General features: G+C 35.3%; 1 protein-coding gene across 1 annotated transcript in view; it reads right to left on the bottom strand.

The window, feature by feature from the left end:
• Positions 1-27,470, bottom strand: part of CSMD3 (CUB and Sushi multiple domains 3) — a 1,253,935-nt gene that overhangs the window by 422,304 nt on the left and 804,161 nt on the right. Inside the window, exons 14-16 of the mRNA XM_044245069.1 lie at positions 23,192-23,374; positions 18,511-18,837; positions 15,379-15,573 (exon numbers count right to left, since the gene is read on the bottom strand). Coding sequence (XP_044101004.1) covers positions 15,379-15,573; positions 18,511-18,837; positions 23,192-23,374 — 705 coding nt within the window. The remainder of the gene's footprint in view (positions 1-15,378; positions 15,574-18,510; positions 18,838-23,191; positions 23,375-27,470) is intronic.

Here is a 27,470-nt window from a genome sequence, read left to right as displayed (position 1 = left end):
AAAAAGAAAAAGATCAAATGTATACTGTATTAACTTTCCAACATAATAGAACCATTCTTGATGATTCCCTGTTGTATTTTTATTTTCTCTAAATCGCTCCATTTAAACTTTATCCCATGTGTTTATATTCTGTGTTGCATACTTGTTTCTTTCTCTTTTACCTTGCAAAATTTTTAAAAGCTATTGCTCCAGACACTATTTTTATTCATTGGCATTTTTAAAATAATTTGATGTAACCCAAACAGAATAGGAAATATTTATAAATTGGCCTAGGAATCACACATTACTACAAATATCCAGTTAAGAAAAATATTTTTATGTGAAATTGCCAAAATTTGTTATTTGCATGCAAAAAATAAACCCAAAAAAACTCTGTCATATAAAATTAGATTTTCTTCCTTCGTAGAATTTAATTTTGTTTCCTAAAAAGCTTTCAAAGGAGACCATTTTCATGCGGATTATTTACTCCTCTTTGTTACAATGACTCATAATTAGGTTTCCTGTAGGGTTATTATGTATTTCAAAAATAAAATTATGTGCATAATAGCCACTTAAATTACCATATTTTAAAAGAGAGAATAGAGAGTATCTTAGAGAAGGTCCCGGAAATATGGAAAATCTCTGACAGAAATCCTTAATATGTCATGGACTCATATTGTTTTAGACAGTATTTGTGCACTTCAGTCTAATTCTCATTAAAAGAGGTAATCAGTCTAAAATTAACAACTGAGTAATAGGCCATAAAGTATTAAAAAGTAAAGTACCCAGAAGCATTTTAGCTGGTCCCTCCATCTGAAGTGTGAGGGAGGCAGTTAGGAGGGGCCCTTAGAACAAAGGAGAACATAAAAATGTGGTTACTGATTGTTCTCTGAAAGGACTTCCAGTGGAGGTCAGTCGGAAAAGCCTGGTGGTCACAGCGACTAGCAGGCACATGGCAGGGAATTGTGCACAGGGACAAACCATAGTGTAGCAACAGCAGCAGAGTATGGAGGGGCCAAAATGCAAGAAAAAAATAAGGCGAGGTCAAATGTAGAGAAAAGAGATGTAGAAATCTGCCCAAAGCAGAAAGCAGTATAGAATACAGGAAAAAGAGAAAGAGCATGAGCTTTTGAACAAAGAACTACTGAGGGGAACAGAAGGCAAGCTGAGACCAAAGCAGAAGTTGACACCCTACAATCTTCCTTTCACTCCTGGGTGGGACAGGTGTGACATTCTTCCAGGAATCTCCCATTTTATGTTAATACCTTGCTAGAGGGGATAAACAATCTTAACCTGATAATGGCAAGGCCTCAAGGCCTCAAGGCCTCAGGGATCTTGTAGGTCCTCTTCAGCATATGAAAGTTCTTTTGAAACCTCCCTTTTTCCTCACCTCCCCTAACCTCACAGTATATAAGCCACTGCCCCTCACAAGCCCAATGCAGCATCTCTTTATGCCCATGGGTCCTGTCCCTGTGCTTTAATAAACCACTATTTTGCACCAAAGATGTCACAAGAATTCTTTCTTGGTCATGGGCTCCAAACCTCACCCCACTGAACCTCATGTATATTCTAAAACTTCGACACTAATAATAATATTAGTAGCAAATATTTGAATTTATAAAGAGAAATTTAACTGTAAAAGGAATAAAAAGGTAGTGGCTTAAACCTTACAACTTTGTCATATCCATATACTTCTTACATTAAATTAATAATTTTCTTAAATAGATTACTTATATTTTAACTTCAATGACTTTTTTAAACTTACTCTAAATAAAAATGTCTGTGAAATCATAGTGCTTATGTAGGACTTATATTTTTCCCCAAATGCCTAAAAATGAATATGCAGCTATTAAAATGTAATAAATACTTAAACATTTAACAACTGAAATAACATTGTGTACCTCCAGGTATAAAGGCAACACAGTTTAACAGAGTTCTGTAAAAGACAATAACTAAGCTTGCCTGAATAAGGGAAACTGGAATATATACAAAACAAAAAGAAGATCAAGACCAGGCAAGCTACTTTCAAAATCCCATTCATTCATTCATTCATTCACGTATTCATCATTTATTCATTTGTATGTCAGTCATGCAGTAAAGAATTGTGTGTCAGGTATGTGTCTATGTGGTATTTGTGGTATTTGTATTACTTTAACCAATTAACATTTATTGAATATTTCCCATGTGCCAGGAACTATGTGAAAAGTCGCTTGGATTATTTTATATAATGCTCAAAAAAAAAAAAAAATCCAGCCACTTTCATACTATTATTATAGATAAGAACATCATAAACATAAGAATTTAAAAATTTAAATAATTTGCATAGGTGGGGCCAAGGCCAGCCTCCCTAAGATGGACCACTTTGCATATTGATTATTTTAAATAAATGTTACTTAAGAGAAAACCTGTACAAAATGGGCATCCAGATCCTTCTCTGTCCCTTTGAAAGCAGGAAATAAATCTCTCACATGAAAGGTACCTTTCCTGTACCAGGAGGTAGAGAGATATCCTTAACACCAGAATTGGGAAATTTAGAGCCAAGGAGACTGAGTAAAAAATCCTTGTTATTTCATTTGCTGATTTACTATTGTGGTCTAAAATCTCGTTAGAATTTCATACCAATTGAAGCTCCCAAGCTTTTCTTTGTCCTGTCAATTCCTCAAAGAATCTTTGCACAAAAAGTACATAATCTGTCTTGCTCATTTCTTTAGGGCCTCCTTGAGCATGTAATAAAACTTTGTTTTATTTCCTTCTGTTAATCCATCTCATATATAGTTTCTGCTATATATAAGATACTCTGCTAGGTCCTGAAATTAAAAAAAATAAACCTATAAGACATTTTTTCTGCCCTCAAGAGACACACACTCTACCCAGAATATAGGAATAGCTAACATGCAGAACAAGTACACACTTGAGCTTGATAGCCTGTCTGGAAACACAGGGAAGTCACAGGTAACATCCTAGAGACATTAGGAAAGAGTTCTTGGAGGTGATTTTGTCAGAAGCAAATTTAAATTAAAAAAAAAAAAATGAATAGAAGATAAGAGGAATTGGACAGAGAACAGAGACAGGAAGTGAGATACACGAACCAGTAGGAGGGAAAGTCAAGTAGTTCTTTGTTTTGGAAGCTTATAGTTTGTGGAGGAAGGAGAGAACTTTTTGGTTTTATGCAGTCATAACTGCTTTTGAAGACTTTTAAACCTTAGTGAGCATCTGGGAACTTGCTAAAATGCAGATTTCCAGGATGCACTTCTAGTAGTTATTAGGTGGGATCCTGAAAGCTGCACTGTTAACAAACCCTCACCCCACCCCCCACCGACCTTACAGGCCATTTTGCTGCTGTTAGCCCATAGACCACACTAACAAAACCTAAGATATGGCTGGTCTGTAGCTTCAAGATTCTCCTGAATAGTATCTCAGGTTCCTGAGATAAAGACATGATTTGCATCTGTTAGTGAAATACAGATTGTTGTCTTTAAACCACTCCCCCCCCCATTTTTAACAATAAAAAGAGGGCATGCCTGATAAATATAAAGTAGACATAGTTCATTTATCTATTTTTATTTTTCTAAGGTCTGAAGAAAGTCTGTTATAAATAATTTGCGTTGGAGTGCTGACTCATTTCTGTGTTACTTTAAGTAGAAGGGACAAATTCAAAATACCCAGTATGTTTTAAGACCTGTATGAAAGAGTCAAAAGTGCTTCAGACTGTATTCAGATAAAATTCCCTTGAATAAAAATGCTATGGAATTCTAGTGTTCCACAGTGGGAGATGCTCTTTCATCTGAGAAGTGGCAGTTAGGTGCTCAGAGGGGAATTGGGGATGGGAAGAGCTGAGTTTGATCTCAGGGGTTTGGCTGTAAGTGAATTTAAAAAGTGAACATTCTAATATTCCTTCTGATAGATAGCCTTTCTGGGGAGCTGAGCATGATAAAATCCAGATATCATCTCAGGGATTATCAAACAAGGAGGGTTCTATCCTTGTCCCTCCTTTTTGAACTTGCTTTATGGATAGGTGTGGTAAGTAATCGCAGACTCTCTTTAACCTCAGCACACTGGATGATTTTTCAAAGAAAATTATGAGAAATGTGTCAGGTCTGAATCTAGGATAAAAAGAGGAAGCCAGAAACACACAAATTAAAGGGCCAGGGTTACAGAGAAATGATCACAGCTCTGCGCCCTCTTTCATCTCCATAACCCCTTCATCCCTTCTCCCAGACTCAGCTCTGCAGAGAGTGGGAGCAAAACCCCGCAGATTGTTACTGTATCAGTTTCCCTATGGTAGATCTCCAGGAGAATGGAATTTAATACTACATAAACATGTATTAAAAGTGGGGTCTATTTTTAGATGCATACACATTTTCTCAATGAGAACCACAAATACATTCTGATCCATGCATCAGACTGTTACTCTAATTGCTCCCTCAGAAGAACTGCATCCAAAGAGAATGCAATGTCTGTGAATGAGAAGGGTTTCCAATCCTTTGAGACTAATTGAGTTCAAGAGAAAACCCCTTATCCTCAAAGAGAAAGTTCATCAGGCATGTTGATCCAGCCTTGTCTCCAAAGAGTTCTCCAGGGACTTCAGTCCTATCCCATTCACTCAAGGAATTTTCTCAGATATCCCATTAAAGAGGTAGGAAAAATAATTAGCCATGGTTATGCATCGAGTTCTCTGCTGAGGGCAAAGAAATTCTTGCTTGAGTACACATTTTATGTACATTCTGAAATTGATGGAACAAAAACAGAAATGGGTTTCTTTTTATCATTTCCTTCTTTTATTCCTTCCCGCCTGCCTACCTGCCTTCCTTCCTCCCTTCTTTTCTTCTTTCCTTCCATCCCTCCCTCCCTCTCTTCCTTCTTTCCTTCCCTTCTTCCCTTCCCCCTTCCTTCCTTCCTTCCTTCCTTCCTTCCTTCCAATGATTGCCTTCAAAACTGTACTGCCAAATCTCCATCTCCTTAAATAAATGTTTAACAGATCCTCTAATCTTTTCCTCACTTTCAGGACTAAAAAAACTTGGTCCAGTCCAAAACGAAATTTTTTTTTTTATCTTCTTCTCTCCACACATCTACCCAAGGTACCTCCTTGAGCATTGGCTGAGAGGCTTGGAGAATGGGCAGGAGTGTGCTGATGGAGGACTTGTACTTGCTGATTCATTCCTCTATTCACTTCAGCATTTAGAATAGTCTCCCCCATCTTATCTCCTTCTTCTTTTTTTTATGTCTTCTTGCCTATGGTCTTTTAGGGCTGAGATGGGACAGATTGTATTGTCAGTCCTTTCCTGGCTATTGCTGTATCCCTCATTACCCCTGACTCTTCCCTAATGCTTTCCATTTGTTGGATATGGAAAATGTTTGTTCTCCATGATAATAAATGAGTCTTCTGGAAAGCCCAAGAGCAGGTTAAGGGTGACTTCTCACTGCATAATTCCGTGATATGGGAGAAGCTCAACCTTTTCCAGTCACCCCCTTACTCCCACCCCTGGAAGTATTACCTTATGGTCTCAGGTTGTTGGCTTCCCTTCACTTGGTGGTCAAGCTCAGGTACCTTCTTTGGTATTCATTTGATGCATAGGAAATTCACATCACTGACTTGCCAAATTGTTTGAATTAAACAGCTCTCCCTCTTTTCAACCTGTCAATTTTCACCAATTTTCCTCCTCTTGCTCAATAAGCACAGAAGACAGATCAGCAACTACTACACTGTAAAATCAAATATCTACCTGGGGATTCTCATTCCTCTTTCTGCCAGACAACTCCATTCTCTATGAGGGATTCTTCTGAAGCCCTCCCCCTCAGGTTGGCTTGCAGAGAAAAAGACTATTATCCTCCTGCCTATAGGGAGATAAATGAAAAACTGAACAACTTTGACTTCAATGGTTTCAGATAGATTGACAGGTAAGTAGATGACAGATGATAGGTAGATAGATCTAGATCTTGATTTCCCTTTCTTTTTGCTGCTTATATAAATTGGAGGTTGGGTGCCTGAGATTATGATTGAGAGAGATGAATCAGTTAGAACACAATTAGCCATGAAAGGGGTATCTGGACTTGAATTTATTATTGTTATTATTTTATATATTGGGTATTGAGACTTTTTTCGCCTTAGCTGGGTATCTAAGTTACCAATGCCAAAGCAATAAGAAAATTTTCCTCTATATTTTGTCAGTCATTTTGCTCCCAAAGTTTTTCATGTCAGCCCAGAAAGTTACAATTATAATATTATTGGATATTATGAGTCTCCACAAGGAAGGGGAACTTCTCTTTCAGTTAGTCTTATCTTAGTGTCTTAACTAAATCAACAGCTTTGAGCCAATAGCATTCATCTGACTCTTCCAGTGTATTTCATTAAATGTAATCCTCTTTATCTATAAAGCAGTCCAATGAATGCATTATATCCTAATTATATTCAAGAACATGACCATGTAATCCAGAAGGCCAATATTCTATTTCCATTTTTGTTGAAGGGATTGCTTTAGATCAAAGAGGACATTGCTAGCTATAGCAGAGAGAGCAGGGGAGATAAAACCCAGGTAAAAATAAAGAGAAATACAGATAGTGTACATGCATCAGAACCCTTCTGAGTCCCAGTGGAGAAATGACTAAGAAGATATTAATCAATGGGCACAGGTGACTGGGACAACAAATTATTTCTACAGAACTGAATAGGGACAAGGGGAGAAACAGTGAGACCAGTTAGGAGGCTTTTATAGTAATTTGGGGCAGAGAGGATGGTTTCTGGGACCAGGATGTCAGCAGAGGAGGAAGTAAGAACTAGATGAGTTCTGAATATATTTCAAAGGTAGAACTAACATGTTTTTTTCCTGATAGACTGTGTATGGTTATAACAGAAAGAAAGGCATCAGAAATTACTCCAAGAGTTTTGGTCTGAATTACTGGAAGAATGGAGTGCTATTAATGATGATGGTGAAAGTCTGTGACAGTATCAAGTTTGGAGTGACAGAGGGAGAGCAGATCACTTTTGGACAGGTTAAGTTTGAGATGCCTATTAAACATTATGGGGAGATGTTGAATAGGAAATTGAATGTAAGACTCTGGACTTCAGGGCAAGGAACTAGACTGGTGATGTAAATTTGAGAGACATCAGCACACAGATATTATTTAATGTAAGAGACTGGGTGACAATTACCCATAGAATGAGTAGAAATAGAGAGGGGGAAAATATTCAAGTCCTAGCTCTGAAACATACAGAGATCATTGAGGTGAGGAGAAACCAGGAAGAAAACCTAAAATGAATCTGAGTCATACATTTAATAAAATGAAATTTAATAAAGCATACAATTTTTAGAATGTTTAACTTATTTTTCCATAAATAGTTAAATAATTATAATTTTAAAGTATTAAGAAACATTAGATCTTTAAAAGTAAATGGTATGTACTTATAACAAAATATTGAATACATTTTCACCCAACTTTCATTTTTGGTCTGTAAATAAATCCTTCTCATCTTTCAGTCTATAAGAGTCGAGTTCAGTAGCTTTAAAAAAGTGACATTCACCAATGAATAATAAATCCTCATACCCAGGAACAGTTTCTTTCTATGACTGCAACAAAGATAGGAGATTTAATTTATGTCCAACTGTCTTGCTTTCTAAAACAGAAAACTCTAGATGACTTAGCACTCACTTCTTGACACCTAGAAAGAGAACTTTCTTGTTTTATTCTAAGTCTCATGGCATGGTATCTTTTTCAAGATCTTTTGGGATTTAGTTGCTGGTTTATTACTGGCAAATACGGAAGCAGGCATTTATAAAGTAGATATGCAACCCAGAGAATAGCTTGAAAAGATATGTCAAAAACTCGATCTTTCTCCTTATTCATTTTTTTAAACTAATGCATAATTTCTTATAATGAGGTAGAGAACTGTATCTAACAACCTTCCGAGGAGAAAAAATCTCAACTGAAGTTAGTAGAATGGGATGAACTAATCTTTCCTGGGCACAGAGCACAGTGGAATGAGTAGGTCTTGTGTTAGTCTAAGGGTTAAACGTGGAGGAAAGGGGCTACATACATGTAAGCAAGGGCATGGGGCTGAGACAGGGAAAATAGGAAGATGGAGAACAGCTTAGTGATGATAGGACTGTGACTGTAAGCATGAGAGAGAGAGATGATGGTGGTGGGGATGATGATTTTTACATGTAGCCATTCCCTCCAATGGGAGGATGGGGGAAGAGATGGCTTAGAAAGGTATTTGGGAAGCTTTCTATTTACTGTACTGCATAAAATTTTCATGTCTTAACTCTTAAAAAAAAAAAAAAAAGCAAACATCTCTCTTATTGATTGATGCTTCCTGAATAACTTGGATAGTACCTGAGTCCACCTGAATCCAATCATACCACACAACTGATCCCTATGAGCAGCTAAATTATTAGAAATAAGAAAATGTAGTGCCAAAGGTGAAAAAGAATCAGACAGGAGCACAATACCAATGAGAAGACAAAAGGACATTATAGACACTAGTTTAGATTGAAATGACAAACTGGGGAGAGTGTTTTATTCACGGAATAGGATGTTCCAGCTTCTTTAGATGCTAGAGGATTGGACTTAAATAAGTTACACAAATTCACAAAAAAGGAGGAACTCAAAACACTTTTTCATGGTATTGCTATCTGGAAAGTGGTTCTTGGGTAAGTCCAAAGGCCACCCAATTTCCTGAGACACTGGAATCCTTTCTCAAAATGGAGAGGTTGATATATATCTTCTGACCTGCTCCATTGGCCTGGCACACTCCCTGAGGGATTGATTGCTACTGTTGGATTTCAAATTAAAGTGACCTTAGTAATCACCAGTTCAAGCCATTTTCCTCTTGGAAAATGTTCTTTTCTAGGGGGCATGAAGGAACTGTGAGGGCCAATGGGAATAATGTCATCAGTTGTCAATGATATCATTCTTGTATTATTTATTATTATTATTATTGATATTAAATAGAGAAATATTTATCATGTCTCTATGAAAAGTGAGAAATCATACCTTGCCCTTAGGAGGGCAGCTTATCCTATGTTGCCCATCTCATTTGCTTCTGTTATTGCATTGCTCTTGTAAGCATTTGCATTTATGATCTATAGCAAAGGGCACTAGGTAATATTTGTGGACACAGATCCATCAAAACCACCATCTAATGGCAGTCAGGCTCACCACCCTGGAGAACATGAATATATAAAAGAATCTGAGCTGAGTGCAAACGCCAGAATGGCATTTCCTAGGTACGTGGTAATCTCTTTATAAATGGTTAAAAACAAGACATCCACTAGGGAAAAGTACGAACAGATGGCAGGATCAGAAGCACCTGTATATTACAAGTTCAGGTTATAGTGGACTTACAGCCAGTAGACCAAATGACCACACACATGAACCCTCTACAGAGATTCATGAACTCATGTATATATATTTATATATATCTACCTCTATATATATAGATAGATAAATCTATATAGTATATATATATATAGCTATATAGTATATATATATTTATATAGTATATCTATATATAGATATGTTTCTTTTTTTTTTTTTTTTTTTTGAGAGAGAGAGAAAGAGAGAGAGAGATCACGAGCAGGGGGAGAGGGGTAGAAGGAGAAGCAGACTCCTCACTGAGCATGGAGCTGAAGTGGGGCTCAATTCCAGGTAGTTGAGATCATGACCTGAGCCGAAGGCAGACACTTAACCAGCTGAGTCACACAGGGACCCTGGGACTCATGAATCCAATGATGCTCAGATCATTTGAGGTACAGACAATAAGGCAGGCATGTTTCAACATTTTGGAGCTGGCATTTGGACCAGCAGAATATGGTGGCCAGAGACCAGGGAGTTTCCCAAAGCCCAATAAGGAAACCTCTCTGATTCAAATATTATACCTTGAATTTTGTCTTCTATATAGCAGAATATTCAGAATGTTCACAAGGAACATTCCAGAAACTAGAAATGTTCTGGGATTTTACTGAGAAAAAGTATTCTAGGATTTGAGTTTTAGGGATGGCTCCAGTTTGCATTGCTTTGTACAGTGAAGGAAATCTAGTTACACAGTACTCCCTTGAGAAAAAGAATGAAGGCAAAGCAACATCGGACCCATATTTCAGAAGATACTTTCATGCATCCAGGTGAAGAGAGAAATAAATCCAAACACAGTAATGTTGAGCTCCTTTTCCCCCTTTTCTAAATTTATAAGCACCTAGGCTGGTAGAAAGAAAGGACTTTGAAGGAAACAGAGTAAGCCTCACAATGCCCTCAGGGGCCCCTGAGAGAAATTCTGATCATGTTAGGAGAAAGAAAGAGAGTATGGAAAGAAGAAAATCCAAGAGAAAATATTCTGAAAAGAAAACTGCACTTCCTGAGGGTTGAATTCAGTGAGGAGGCTCACAGGTACCCAACAGGGGTTTGGGCTATGTGGAAAAATAAATGAATGTGAGGCCAAGAGGGGTCTTAAGGGGACCACAGGGCAAAAGAGGGAGAGTTTTTATGCAGCTATTACGAGTGGGAAACTGGTGGAGACAGAGGAAGAGGATTTTTAGGAAGCTTTCATGGCACATCATGAAAATCCCTATGTCAGACCATTAAAGTAGACCTATGATAACCATCTACACTATTCATGGCTGTAGGATATATCTTTGAAGGAGACACCATGCAGAGACTGGCCCTACATACAGCCAGTTATATTCAGGTGACAGTCTAAGTGTAAGTGAAGAAGTCATTGATCGTCACTAAATTGAGTTAGGGGAACAGTTTGTGGAATTCAAAGGGAATGATTTCAATGCTGATTATAGTAATTATAGTAGTTTGTTTTCCATTAGCAAAACTGAGAGACGGCAAGGCTTTAGATTGCCTCTAATCTTTCTTCCTCATGAGGAAATTTGATCAACCCATTCTAGAGAAAGAGGTTCAAATTTTCACGAAGATAGCCTAAATCTATCCTTAGTTAATGCATCAGTGGTGAACTTCAGGTCAGTGAATAAAATGTATAACCCAATTCTGTTCAACAATTGCATTTAAGCTACCTGAAATGAATCCAAGTTCAGCTCTGGGATCATAGAACTGCAACAAATTATGATCTCATTTCTCTCTTTCCTCTCACCAATCCTTATTCAAGGACCAAGACTGACAAAACATTTCCTTTCATTTTTTTTTCAAAGATTTTCCACAGTTTTAGGGTTGAAGACTGGTTGATGTGGGTGAATTACTAATTTGTCAATGTACCTAACCTTCTAAACAACTGAAGTAGACGGGGGTGGGGTGTGGAGGGAGAGGAAAATCTTTAGAGGTTAAAGCTTTGTGTTTTGTTATTGAAACACTTTATACTGACTTCCTTTGCTCTATAAATCCTGATTGAAACAAACAACTACCACTTTCTAATTTTAACACAGCAATCCATACATCCGAGTAACTTTTAACAATGCATGTAATTTGGTAAGGTTTAATGTTAATGGACTAAAATATAAATAGTTATCTGTATTAATCAGAACATATGCATGTATGTATTTTATCCATATCAAATATTTAATATAATGATAAAAAAAATTAGCTAAAACATGAAGCCTAAATTGTAGGCTGTGATAGTGCCCTAAAAGAGAAATTTCAATAAATAATAAGCAAAACTTTTCTGTCAAAGTATGGAAGTCTAAAGGACAAAGAAGACAGGCAGAGAGGGCTTTCAGACATAGGTTTTTGTGCGTGTCAGTGGGAATGGCTGTTGGCAGCTTGGGGCATGGTGGAGGGAGAAGGGTGTTTAAAAACAGATCAACTATAAGGGCCTATTTAGCCAAAGCGGCTCCATCCTGGTTGAACAGTCATTTTGTTGTTTATGCAGTAAAACTTAAACCGCTCTCCCCCTGACGGCCAGGGGACTTACTTAATAGCAACTCCAGGAAACCAGTTCCAGGTAACAAAGCCCAAATACAAGGGCAGGTCAGGCCAGGTGGAGACATCCAATCAGTGGGGCACACATACTGTCTCCCTAGCTACCAAGGAGTGTGGGCCCTGCCTTTTGGGTGCAATTCTGATCAAGGTGATAGGCTAGTTCAAATATCTACTATAGGGTAAATTGTGATTCAATTGGTCACTTGTGCATGACCTAGCATGACTATGCAGCTTTCTCTGTGTGTTGCAATCTCATTGGCCACCTGTGTGTGGCCAGGCTCAACCACATGGCCCTTGCCCTTTAAAAGTTAGTTGGTAAGGTAGGGAGGGGTCACCCTCTCTGTAAGAGGCGGCCCCGACCTGTGGGTTTGATTCTCAATGCTTGGCGCAAAATAAAGCTTTGCTTGAACTTCGCTTTGTATCAGTCTCGCTCCTTTGATTTTGGACCCATCACAACAACAACCCCAAAAGAACACATTAGTGAAGAAGAAGCAGCAGCAGCTTTCCTCAGCTAGTCTCAGGCTTTTGTTGTTTATGTCTAAGCAGAACTGAGGCAAAACTAAAACTAAAGGAAATCCTTACAAACCTTACTTAGAGCCTCAGAAATTAAACTCGCCAGAGTGAGTTATATGGGAGTTGACAATGGTCTGCTTTATTGGATGGAAACTGCCTTGCAACATGGCCTGGGAGATAACAGGTGACCTGACAAGCCCCACTGTAAGATGGCTTCCAGCCCACTCCGATTCTGCCTTCCCCATCTCTAACCTTATCCTTAGCTAAGGAACCAGTTCCCACATTGAAATTAAATCCAGAAACTGGCAGGTGAGCCAAGTATATGTAACTTCACTCACACATCCAAAAAGAAAAAAAGAAAAAAAAAAAAGAAAAAGAAATCTTTTCCTTTAGAAACTTCACAAAGCTCTCTTTAGGATCCCTTCAGAGCTAAATCAACAAAATGATTTGTTGATGTCCAGTTTATTTTCACCTCCCCATTCAGCTAGGAAACAAGCTGCTTCTAAACCAACACCCAAATTAGGCAGGGGAGGATCCAACCAGATTCAACAGTGCCTCAGAAAAGGTCTCTGCATCTGTCCATGGGACTGTATACAACTCCCAGGGGAGAGGCAAGAGCATGTCACTTCTGAGCTGGAATGGCTTTCTGCTGGTCACAGGATAATTTTAATCCATTTAACATCATTTACAAAGCAGGCCATGCTCTGTGCCCCTCTGGTTATTCATCGAACCCCTGACCCTCTATCCTCCTCCATCCAGCACATCAAACCAGTAACCTTTCCTCTGCCCGAAGCAAAATTTCTCCCATCTCTTACTTTCTTTCAAATACTGATGTAGGCTTTCCTGACGGACTCCCCAAATTCGGGTCAGGAACTATGATTAAAAAAAAATTAGTGAGCTCAGGGGCAAAGTATAATGGGGGAAAAAAATGAACATTACATTTTTCTTTTTTTTTATTTCCGCCTTTACTGTGCAACTCCATTATTATTATTATTATTATTATAACATAATAGCACAGTCATAACTATGGCCAGGGTAGCCCATAACATTTGGGGTTTGGAAAAAAACCCATGAAGTCATCTAGTTCAGCCCCCTGATACTACAAATGAGAAAGTGATTAGTAGAGGAGGGAAGTGCTAATTGAAGGGGATAATAGGAAAACATAATTGCATGGTCTGGGTTAGTTCATTACAGGACATTTTGAAAATGTTCAACTCAATGAATGGCAGCATTTATAGGTAATGGCTATATTAGTCAATGAAGTCTGTTATATTTCTGAAAATTATATATTAAATATTCTCTGTTTATCACCTAGAAATTGAAAAAAAAAAGACAAAAAAAGTTTCCATTAAGAGTTTGGATACAGGTAAAAAGAAAAATTGGGAAAGCAAGAAAAAGAAGAAACTATTTAAAAATCATCACCTAATTATTGCATGGTGATCTATTAAAGGGTTTCATGGCTCTGGTTCCTCTATCTATTCCTTAGTAAAAGTTCTTCCATATCTCTTTAAATAAAAAAACATATGTAGTGGGGCGCCTGGGTGGCTCAGTTGGTTGAGCAGCTGCCTTCGGCTCAGGTCATGATCCCAGCGTCTGGGGATCGAGTCCCACATCGGGCTCTTTGCTCGGCAGGGAGCCTGCTTCTCCCTCTGCCTCTGTCTGCCATTCTGTCTGAGTCTCCCCCCCCCTCTCTCTGATAAATTAAAAAAAAACAAAACAAAAAATAAAACAAAAAAAACCCAAAACATATGTAGTCTTAGGTACTGCTGTGGAAGGAGAAAAGCACAATACAGAAAGTTAATTCTTATTGTGACAATTTTTTTTTTTAAGATTTTATTAATTTGAGAGAGAGAGGGTTAGAGTGAGCATGAGAGAGAGAAAGGGAGACAGAAAGAGAGACAGAGAGAAAGAACTCACACCAGCAGAAGAGAAGCAGTGGGAGAGGCTGGCTCCCTGGTGATTAGGGAGCCCAACTTGGGGCTCAATCCCAGGACTCTGGGATCATGACCTGAGCTGAAGGCACAAGTTTAACTGAGCCACCCCGGCACCCCATATTGTGACAATTCTAAATTGAAGCTCCACACCCCATACACATATTCCTAAAGATTCTAAATTGAAACACTATATTTGATATATTTTATTTTAAGTAGGATCATCTTTTCTTTTCCAATATAATTTGTGACTTTATAGGAGTGTCTGTATTTAAAGATATAAACTTTCAAACATTGCATACACACATACTGCACACAAACACATACACATATTACATACATGTATATATTGTCCTGAACTTTCTTAACTATATCTTATTGAACAAATCAAAGGAAAAAAGTATTTAGCAAACTATGCCCACAAAAATTATACATTTTAAATAATGATTGCTTTAGAATAAATTTATTTATTTCAATTAATCATTGTTAACACTTTTTTTTTTTAAGATTTATTTATTTGAGAGAGAGAGAGAGAGCAAGTGAGTGCTGGAGGAAGGGGCAGAGAGAGAGAGAGAATCTCAGACAAACTTCCCACTGAATAAGGAGCCTGGCCCGGGCTTGATCTCACAACCCTGAGTTCGTGACCTGAGCTGAAACCAAGAGTTGATGCTCAACCGACTGAGCCACCCAGGTGCCCTGTTATTAACACATTTTTGAAAACTAAATGTTTAAACTGTGAATAGTTAAAATCCCATGAAAGAGGATGACTAGAAACTATAAAGCATACTAAATTATAACTCTATAAGGAGAATATCTACATACAACCATGATTTACCATTTATTAAAGTATATCTTTTGGTAAGAGTTCCTTTCTTAAAAGGGGACTTCTAAAAAGATTTCTAAAAATTTATTTTAACATGAAACACTAAGTGTAATTTGATTCACTAAATATGCCTAATGTACATTATTAAATAATATTTTATGATAAAGATTACAATAGTCCTGGTAAATGGTGCATTCCCTGTGATGGGTTTTAGTGCACAATTATGATGGGGTTATAATTTTCCCTGGCTATTTCACTTACCTCCACATCTTGGAATGGGTCCACTCCACATTACTTTTCCATCCATAAGTATACACGTAATTGTTTCTGTTCCCTGGGTTTTAATAAATCCTTCTTCACAAATAACTGAAATTGAACTTCCTAATTGAAAGTTGTCCCCAAACCGCCGTGCATTGATTGGTATTCCTGGATCAGGACACTCGTTATGTCCAAATGCTTGAGAAGAGCAAACAAACAAAAACACACAAACAGGCAGTATGAGATGAACCCTTATGTATTTGCACTGAGAAAAACTGATTTTGAGAAAAGTTATGCTTATTTCTAGAACAGCCTTTATTTATTTAAAAAAAAAAATTGGTGGCTCTCCTTTGACCCTACCTGTTTGCCTATGGTGTAAATTGGTGTGACTTTTAAAATATGAATTATACTCTAGATTACACTTCAAAATAGAAAGCTTCTGCCTATTTCTGGAGATTATTAGGCTTTGGCTGGGTAAAAATTACCACTATAAACCAGTCAGAATTCCAATTATTCTGAATACAGAGCAGGTTGACTACATCTCTTTGCAAACTTTTCTTATGATTCAGTCTTTTGAATGGAGAGACAGTCTTGTGAAGTTATAGTGAAAAGTTTCAAACTGGTATGAAAGTCTTAAAATTTCTTTATAATTTTCCATTTGTCATCTATTTTCTGCCATCTAGAAAAAGGGAAGGGAGCTAAGTCTTGCAATTACCATGTTTGAGGCAGTGAAAGAAGCTTTGGAAAAGTTATAATCTCATTTAACATTTACAGCTATAAAGAGTAATATGAGATTCATAAAAAGATAAGTAGCTGGCCTCAGGTCATAGAGATAGGATTGAAATGTATCCCTCACTCCGACTTCTAATTTTTTCTCAACAACACTGTATCTTGGGTTTTCATCTCAGGTCTCAAAAGAACGTGAGTTCTTGAATTCAGGGCCACTTTATTTTATTTTGTGTCTGCCAGGATATATTTAGCCAAGCTTTAGCAAGTAGCAGAAGTATAGGGACGATGTGCAAATTTTAATCTTTCAAAATTATAGATTACATGAGTCCTCCAAATTGTTCTTTTTATTCATCGGGATGACCAAGTATGTACCATAAATATTTAAATTATTATGAGATAAATGAAAGAACATTTAAATAGCAAAGACTGAATGTGTACAACATAGTTACGAGGTATTTACAATTATTTCTATATTCATGCTACATAAGTACATGAAGTAATTTTAAAGTCTCTCACTAATCATCCCTTTGATATTATTCATAAATTATATAACCTTTATTATTCATTCTCCTCATTTTTAAGTTAAACAGTACAAAAGAACATTAAGGTAACTTCTAAAATATACAAAATATATTTTGTAGGTATGCTGTTTTTTTTCTAATTATTATTTTTTTGTGTGTGCCAAAAACCTCAATTGATTAAGCCTTGTTGTTCCTAATATAATGCCTGGTAGGTATTTATTTCAGAAAAATATAATTTCAGTAGAAAACATTAAATATAAGAATTTGCATATGATGGATTATATTATTTACTGAGAAACAGAACAAGAAACAAGGAGGCATATTTCCATAATATCCTGAAGGTACCATAAACATTAAAGTTAAAAATTATATGTGTTTAAGGTAAAATGAAAATTTAGATGGATAAGTGCATATATATATGTGTATATATGCATACCTTCATACATATAAATGAAGTATTGTTAAAAAGACTTTCAGATGAAGCAACTATTTTATACAACAGTCTGTATGACACATGTCACAGCTAATTTAACTTTAATGATGTGCAATTACATGTTGACAACTTCACCACCAGTGACACTTTGAAAAGGCAGTAACTGCTTTTTGTTACTAATTACCAAAGCTCAGCACTAAATGAGTGGGGGTGGAGGTTAGAGATGCCTTTTTTTTTTTTTTTGAGAGCAGGGAACTATAATCCTATTGTTATATGACACGAATATTAACTCATCAAGTTGGTCAATATCTGACAGTGTGGTAGCATCAAGCAAGAAAAAAACAAAGAGAGTCACTAGTATTCATTCTATGGCTTTAGAAACATTTGCAAACAGAAGCATTAATATGTAAGGGTATAAATACACTAAGATGTTTTCTCCTTCATGTGATTCTTTTTTTTTTTTTTTTTGCTATATTCAAACCATTTTTTTCAGAAAAAATACAAAGAATATGAGTGATAAGTAAGAGTTATTTAACTCTTATCTGGATAAGGTTATTTAACATAAAGAAATCTCAAAAGGAAGCAATATAATAAACACAATTAAATAAGATGTTAAGGTAATAGTTCAAAGGGCACCTAAACAAATGACAGCTAATGCTTATTGAGCATTTACTAGGTATCAAATATTTTATGATAAATTATTTAGATGCACCATCTAATAGATTCCTTACAAAAGCCTAAATACAGTTTTACTGACAGAAACGCTGAGGCTCATTTATTAAACCTAAGAATGGAGCAGAGCCAAGATTTGAAGTTGCATAGCTTCACTGTAGAGATGACACTCTTAATCTCTAAGGTACTTCTCTCTGCTGGTGGCCTTGCTAAATCAGCTCAGTGGTCTGCTGCCCCTAAGTTAATGACTGCCTGCTCTGTAATGTTTCTGCAGCCTTACAATTTTTTTCTTTGGAATTATAACTCTGTTCTGTCATTATTTGTTTATAGGTTCCCCATGTGTTTATAAATATTTTGGTTTTTATTTTATATTTTAAGATTTTATTTTTAAGTAATCTTTACATCCAACATGGAGCTTGAAACTGCAACCCCAAGATCAAGAGTCCTGTGCCCCCCTGACAGAGCTAGCCAGGTGCCCCAGTTTATGAATATTTTGAAAGAAAGATTTCTCTCATCTATATGTTTGCATACCAATAATGGAGCAAAGTATATGATATATAGTAGGCTTCCTTAATATCGGGCTTCTCACAAACAGAGACATGACACAACTGGGAGTAAAATATGGTTGGAAATTAAGAACTAAATGACTCCCTGGCACAATTTTATATATATATACGATTTGTTCAAGTTTCCTGTTCTGTGGAGGAAGAGAGCTGGTTTATGTGATTCCTTTCTAGCTCTACATTGTAGAAATATGTTTTATGGAAAAAATAAACTTACTGTTATAAGTGATGTTAAAGCCTCGTCCCGACATTGAATGGTCCGCTTGAAATTCCAATCGTAGTATATGACTATTACTGGTAAGATGGGAAGGCACCTCAGCCCCAGTAAAGGTTCCAAGAATTGGGGAGTCTGGAGAGTCACCATCTTTAACAGCAAGGAAGTCAAACTGAGATTCCAGATCAAAGTCATTAAAAGAAAGATGAATCCGGCTCCCTGGATCAGAGATTATTGTCCAGATGCAGTTTAAATTATTTCCATACCCTTCTGGGTAATCAGGAGAAAGCACTGTTCCCATTGGTGCAGTAAAGTTAGACAGACAAGGAACTGTTAAAATAAGATTGTAAAATACAACAAATTTTCAAAAGTAATATTCTACCTTATTTTGCCATATCCTTATTAAACTTTATCCTTATTTACTTATTATACTTTATTCTTATTATACATTATTTTGCCACAACTATGGTAATCAATCAGCAGGTTGAAAAAATTATATCAAAAAATGTAAATTATAAAACAGAAAAAAATGTTACCATTTTCACATATTAGAAGAGGCAAACTGTTACTCTGGGTGACTGTATGCTTAAATATGCAAGAAAATGTCATGGGAGTAATAAAGGCAATTTATTTTGACATTTATCATATTTGTGTTGGCATTCTATACAAAGTTTTTGTTTCTGTGCTTAAGAAAGAAAATTGGTAAAATATTTAGAGATTTTCATATAAAGCAAGAATCCTCAGGAAATGATTGAAGACAAAAAATCTTATGCGGATATTAATAGAACTAGGATGTTGTAGCCCAGACAAAACTTGAAGGGAGGTTGGTGATTAGGCGAGGTTCATTCCTGCCATGGCTCTCAGAATTTAAAACCCAGGTAAGAAGACAAATTAGCTTTTATAGCTATCACCCCTGGTTGCTAACACTAGAAAGACAAACTTTCACATCTTACTAAGATGAAGTCTCTCCCTGCCCCTGCTGGACACCTCCCCTCAGTTTTCTTTTAACTTTTAAAAACATCTGAGCTAAAGGATCAACAGAACATTGAGGAAGTAGAAAAAGGGTAAAAAACAAAGGTAATGGTCTTTTTACAGAGAGGAAATCACAGTTAAAATAATGACGTGTTTTCTTCCAGTGGCTTTCATTACATAATTTGGAAAAAAAATCCAATTCATTTAATTTTGCCCCAAATTTTATTTACAAAGAGTACAAAATTTAAGCCTGAAAAATATTTTGCTAAATTTCTGCCTGGAAAAGTTGTATTCACTTATTCTGTTACATATATATATATCCTCTACCAGCATAAAATATTATGATTATTTAACCTTCCTTATTTGATAAGAGAAATGACACATTATTAATCCGCCCTTCTTTGCCTACTAGTAAAGTGGAAGATTTCTCCATTTTCTCTCTTTTTGGAATTATAAGCTCATGAACACTGATCATTTAAGATTATGAATACTTACTCTATAATACTCATTCAATATTACCATTCATATAATATTCATATATTATTTCAATAATGTTAGTATAAATAACTTTTTTGAATATTAAAATAATAATTTCTTTGGTTTTTAATATTGTTTTTTTAAATTTAGATCTTTTATTAACATTCAGAAATAAGACCAATATCTGTTTCTCTAGTTACAGAAATATAAAGACAAAAATGAAACCATACATATATATATGTGTGTAAAATATGTAACATATGTAAAAGAATATGATAGGAATTATATATATATATATATAATCAGTTGTTTATTACTATATATGTATAATTTTTTATCATTTTAAATGTAATTTCTAACCTAAGTTAGCTTCTTCTGTATGGAATGATTCTAGGAGTTAACACCAAGTCTTGGAAACTGATAGCCATTGGGCTGCATCCAGACTGCAAATGTGTCTGGTATGATTTTTGCTTATGCCTGTACAAAAATTTGAAATCACATTTTAAAATCGTCCTACTTCACATTTGAGGGGAAAAAGTCAGGAATTCTAGCTTCTTTGAAAAAGTTAATGCACTCCAGTTCCCCACCACTTCCATCATGGGTGCATACCTACCTAGTCCTATTCCTTTCACACCTTTACCCGCCTGCATCCTGGAATCATTTGATTCTACTGCCCTTGACTTAAAGACAGGGTCCGCAAACCTTCCGTAAAGGAACCGATGGTAAGTGCTTTGGCTTTACAAACCACATCGTCTCTTTTGCAACCACTTAACACTGCCACAGTAGCAGGATATCAGCCATGTGCAATAGGTAAATGAAAACACACAGTTATGTTCCAATAAAACTTTACCAAATTAGGCTTTAGGCTAAATTTGTCCCAAAGACCTTATTTTGTTAATCTCTGATCTAAATGATCCCTATTCTGGCAAGTGATGACCAAGATCTATCATGCTAATCTTCCATCTCTAATAAATAGGTCAATGCCGGTGTAATACTCTAAACCCTTTGTTATATTAGATGCAGTTTTTAATGACACTTCCTTTGATCCAGGGTTATATTTCTGTGAGTATCACACTAATTTTATGGCAGCAACTTAATATTATACTTTGAAGGCCACATAAGCACTTTTCTTTTAAAAAATTCTCACATCAATTCTACTTTTTTTTTTTTTTAAACCCAGTGGCATGTCAACACATTCCTAAAGAATGTGTGTCCCCAGATAAATTATGTTAGGATTTTTATTGAACTTTCAAAGCAATATTCATATAATTCACATTTATTATAATGTAATAATATAATGTGTTCTTATTCAGGAATATGGCATCTATCTATGTTTTTCTCATAAAATATTCTTTTCTGAATAAGTTTGTAATTTTCTACAGGTTATATGGGTTTATGCAAGATTTCCACATATTTTACAATTTTACTTTTCTGAATAAATTAGCTTTTCATTACATTTTCAAATTAGCTATGGGTGTATAGAAAACTATTAATTGCTACATATTTATCATATAGCAAGTTGCAGGGCCTACTACTTTTAAAATAGTAAAAAAAAAAGTGTCTTCTAGATTTTCAGGAGTTTAAATTTGTTTTAGTCAGCATTATTTTAAATATTGTATTAAATGTATTTTAATACCCCTTAAAATGACTTAAAAAATGACTAAAAACAGTTTCCTGGTGGGGGGTATTAAGAAGAGAATGTATTTCATGGAGCACTGGCTGTGATATGTAAACAATGAATCTTGGAACACTGAAAAAATAAAATTTAAAAAAATAATTTCATTTTTGATGTGGTATATTGTATTAATAGATTCTCCAATAGTACACAAAATTGTCTCCTTGGAAGAACATCTAGAATTAATGATCTTTAAGTCTTTCGAAGTATTACTAATAGATAATGCTAAGAGAATCCAATCAAACTCTCCTAATACATTTTCTTCTCTTACGGTAGAAACTTCACAAGGTGATCTTGGTCAGGGATGAACACTGGCCCTAAAAGGAGGGGGGCTATATGCACTCTTCCACTCCTACATTTTCTAAAGAGCTCCCAAAACACATTTGAATTGGGGTAATTTCTGCCACATTCAAAAAATACTCACTTTGCTAAAACGTAAGATAAGGTATCGTGGCAATATGTATCCAGACAGTATCCTGAGAAACAATAGTGCTTACTCGGTATTTGATTCTATTTTTCTCTTTTTAACTATTAGAAAATGACCTCTAGTCTCTTTAAAAGTTCTGTTACTTTTAAAAATGTGAAATAATTTTAAATTGTTAAATAAGCAACATTTCCAATAAAAGAAAATACATGTTTTGCAGCATATATTGTAATGGAGATGAAATGTAGGTCTTGAAAGAGGCTACTTTAAAAAAAAAAAAAACAAACAGTTAAATATTGAAGTAAAGTTTGTGCCTTTTAGAGAATGAGTTTTCACAAATGAAAAAACATTGTAAGTTAGATACAGATGAAATATCTTAAATTTGAAAACCAGAAAATTATTTTTATTTTCATGAGTATTGGCTTTATATGTTACCATTTGTGAATATTCAAAGCCCAGATGCAAAATTTTCAATATTACACCTAAAACTGATAAGTTTCATTTGTTTTGTTGGTATTTAACTGAAACTGAAAGCGTATCAATAGATAATATAAATTAAATTTTTGTTGTAGTTAAATTGCAATGTTTTAATGTATTTGAAGAAATATATTCTTTTAATCGAAGCATACTATATATAATAAACATTAATGAATTTTCCCTGTGCAATATAAATAAATGGCAGAGAGCATGTATTAATGTGAGCAGCTACAAGCAAAAAAATAAGTTAATGCATTATACATAGAATATAAGCTTTAAATATTTTAAGTGCTTTTGATCGAAAATAAGCATATACTATCTTGTTAAAATAAATAAATGAATCTACTAGAATTAGCTCTGATGTATAATTTCTGTAAGAAGTATGTTATCTATAAAGTATAAAATGCCACCAATAAAACACTATAAGAACACATGTAATATATACTTTGCAATTACCAAGCGAACTATGTTAACTTTATTTAAATCTTTAATGAAATTTATAATTTGGCATAAGCATACTTGTTAAAGATAGTATCACAAAGTGCTACTCGTTCAAAAATAATTACACGGTTCCAGCTCTTTGCAATTAATTACAAAAGCAATTATATGCAAGGACAGGGTAACATATGCTATCTGAAAGCAAAGCATTTGGTACTCACAGATACAGATGGGTATGTTTGCAGACCATTGGTTATTCTCTTGACAAACAATGGATTTCTCTCCAATTAATTCAAACCCAAACTGGCATTCGAACCTTAAAACATCACGATTAGAAAATCCATCGCCTTCTCTAATTCCATATAAGGGTGTACCAGGATCACCACAACTTTCTTTTTCAATTTCTGCAAAAATAGAAGATACAAGTCACCTTCCAGGGGTCTGAGGCACATGCTATCCATATGACCAATTTGGTAGATGTACACTCTCTATATCTGAGATATTTCAGAACAAAAAAGATGAATATGTTTTCCAACCTTTTTATTTTTTCTTTGTGCTACTCTTACGACTATAATTTGATGACATGATCTTTAGAAAACAATAAATGTAGTTCTCTCATTTTGTAGATGGGGAATCTGGGGTGATGAAAACACATGCTAGTGATTGTGCCTAACAGAAAATTTCAATTTTTGTCTGCACTATACACACACACACACACACATACACATCTCTGTATTTTTCCCAAACCCCCAAAACGTTTCTTATTTTTGTTATCTGTACATGATACAGTAAATCCTTAGGTCATGACCAGGATATGAGGTACTGTTGCTCGTCTCAATGTTCCTACAGCCTTCGGTGAGTACCGTTCTTGTAGGATCTGCCAGTCTCCCTGACACTTGCTGGTTGAATTATTTCCCCAACTATACCTGTCAAAAAAAACTTCTTAGGGCAGGAATCAATTTTGCATTCCAAATCACCCAGATATGTTCCTCCAAAAATGTTTCTATATGAGTTAAATTGAAGAAGGTTGAAAAAATTCTCTTAAAAGCACATGAAAGCACTCTTTCAGCTGCCATTCAAAGAAACTCCAACTGTCTAGGATCTTCACTGTGAAGCTAAGAATGTCAATAGCAAATTATTGTGGTAGTTGTTTTCATTTTTAAGTCACATCAAAACACATTGATTGTCTTCAAATGATGGAAAAACAATTTAAAAGATAAAACTTTGAGATAAAGTTATGGCTTCTATCCTGATATTCCAACAATCACACATTCCTGATTTTTCTATAATCTACCAGCACCAATTAGAATGGTCTCTCCAGTTGTTTTCCCATGTTTTTATAATTATACATAAGCATATATCATATGAAATATTATAAACATCTATATTTATGTAAATATTAAACTCCTCTCTAAAACTATGTATTATAATACATACATTACATATGCATTATACTTTTATTGTAGTTCTGTGACTGTTATTCTATAACTTGCTCTTTTTCTAACCAAACAATAATTTTGGATTTATTTTTGTATATGTGCTGCCAAAGCGAGCACATTGGATTTATTTTTGAACACCTGTGTATTTTTATCAGATGCCACAGATTGCTATAATGATTCCTTTAATACACTGGATTTGATATTTTATTTCTATCTATCCCAAGAAACTGAGATCAAGACCTGAGCTGAAACAGCACTCAATCCACTACACCACCCAGAGCCCCTAGACTTGCTGTTTTTAATGTCACTATCATTTACCTAGGTATTGTTATTTATTTATTATCTATTCATTTATTTAAAGCTTGGTGCTTGATAGATTTCTTCTGTCAAATAATTTGTAACTTTTTTACATGCTGAGAAATTGTTACCATTATTTCCCTTAAAATACTGTTTTTATGTACTTTCATCTCTCTAAAATTCATTTACATTGAATATTGGAATTTGGGGATTTAGCCTTCATGTTGCTCAATCTTTCAAATTCTTATTTTTGAAGTTCTCTGTTCTGCATTCTTAAAGAAATATATATATATATGTGTTAATGTATGTATACATATTCTGATTTACTAATTCACTGTGTATGCAATCTAATCCCAAATCAACCTCATACTGAAAAATCATGTCATTTTTTGAATATTTAATGATTATTATTACTTTTTATTGTTTCATAACCTCCTACTATTCTTTCATGAATGCAATTTCTCCCTTTATTTCTGAGGATATCTAATATATTTATTTAAAATAATTTTCATATTCCTCTTTCAACCATTCCCTTGGGTATAAGCAGAAGAGTATGAAGAGAGCAGAATGAAAGTTCTAAAGCAGCATGTTTAAAAAGAATGTGGTAAATTATAATTGTTGTTGATCCTGTGATGAAAGTGTGGGAGGAGGTACTTGAGAAAAGAACAAGACTGCTGGTTTTGAGCAAGCTGTCAAATAACTGTTCTTATCTGATTGCTTTGCCGCAACTCTGCAGGTCCGGCACTCCCCATCTTCACCTTCACCATCCGCCACCTTCAGGCTTATTTCTTCTAATGTCAGAACCACCTTGTAGTTCTGTATGTAGACTTTTCCCTCCGTTGAGCTGTGGTGCAGTTCACTTTTGTGGTCTTCATTTTGAGTTGGGGAGCCCTCCCTCTTGATAATTGCACTGGACTCTCACTCCATATCTGGGTATTTGGCTCTGTAGCTGAAATATTTTCCTCTGATATCATCACTGCAGTTTCTCAGAACTACCAACACTCCTTCCTAGAGGCTTCTAGCCCTGAAGCCCGGTGTCTTCCTGCACAGAAGCCGTAGCAACAGCGTCCCATGATGACACTGGCTTATGAAATTCTCAGCTTACCTCTATATTCTGTATATATTTTTACACATTTATTTATATACATTTTTGTTAGGAATCCCCTATAGCCTCATAACAACTGACATTTCTTCTTTCTATTCTTAAGCATCAGTGAATTTTTAAAATATGTTTTCTAAAATCTTTGGGATAGAAGTGAGAGTAAGCGCTTACTCTACTGTTTTGAAACCAACCATATGTTTTTTTTTTTTTTTCCTTTGTTCCTTGATTTTTGAAAATCAAAGATATATTTTCTTTTTTATTATTATTTAAATTCAGTTAGTCAACACAAAGTACATCATTAGTTTCAGATGTAGTGTTCAACAATTCATCAATTACGTACAACACCCAGTGTTCATCACATCTTGTGCCCTCCTTAATGCCCATCACCCAGTTCTGCATCCCCCACCCACTTTCCCTTTAGCAATCCTCAGTTTTTTTCCCATATTTTCAGATCATAATGCTTTGAAACTGGGTATTTTGCTAAAAAATCAATGGGTCAATTAAAGAAGAATTAAAAAAAAAATTCATGGGAACTAATGAGAATGAAAACACAACTCTTCATAACCTTTCCAATACAGCAAAGGTGGTCCTAAGAGGGAAATATGTTGCAACAGATGCCTTTCTCAAGAAATAAAGAAGGTCTCAAATACACAAGCTAACCTTACACCTAAAGGAACTGGAGAAAGAACTGCAAATAAAGCGTAAGCCAAGCAGGAGAAGAGAAATAATAACTGGAGCAGAAATCAATGAAATAGTAATCAGAATAACAGTAGAACAGTTCAATGAAATTAGAAACTGGTTTGTTGAAAGAATTAATAAGACTGATAAACCCATAGCCAGACTTATCAAAAAGAAAAGAGAAAGGACCTAAATTAATAAAATCATGAATGAAAGAGGAGAGATCATGACCAACCCCAAGTAAATACAACCAACTTTAAGAACGTATTATGAGTGACTATATGCCAACATATTGGGCAATTTGGAAGAAATGGACAGACTCCTAGAGATATACAAGCTATCAAAACTGAAACAGTAAGAAATAGAAGATCTGAACAGACCTATAAACTGCAAAGAAATTGAAGCAGGAATCAAAAGCCTCCCCCTAAACAAGAATCCGGGGCCAGATGGCTTCCCAGGGGAATTCTACCAAACATTTAAAGAAGAACTAACACCTATTCTTCTGGAACTGTTTCAAAAAATAGAAATGGAGGGAAAACTTCCAAACTCATTCTATGAGGCCAGCATTACCTTGATCCTAAAACCTGACAAAGACCACACCAAAAGGAATTATAGACCAATAATGCTGATAAAAATGGGTGCTAAAATACTCACCAAGATTCTAGACAAAAGGATCCAACAGTACATTAAAAAGATTACTCGCCACATGGGACTTATTCCTGGACTGCAAGGGTGGTTCAACATTTGCAAATCAATGTGACACATCACATTAATAAAAGAAGGGACAAGAATCATATGATCCTCTTGATGCAGAAAAAGCATTTGACAAAATATAGCATCCTTTCTTGATTAAAACTACACAGTAGTCTCTCATGGTTCACCTCCCCTTCCAATTTACCCAAATTCCCTACTCCTCTCTAACGCCCCTTGTCCTCCATGCTATTTGTCATGCTCCACAAATAAGTGAAACCATATGATAATTGA

Source organism: Neovison vison, chromosome 4 (assembly GCF_020171115.1).
Source record: "Neovison vison isolate M4711 chromosome 4, ASM_NN_V1, whole genome shotgun sequence".
NCBI classification, from domain to species: Eukaryota; Metazoa; Chordata; class Mammalia; order Carnivora; family Mustelidae; genus Neogale; species Neogale vison.
This window is presented reverse-complemented; position numbering and strand designations above follow the sequence as displayed.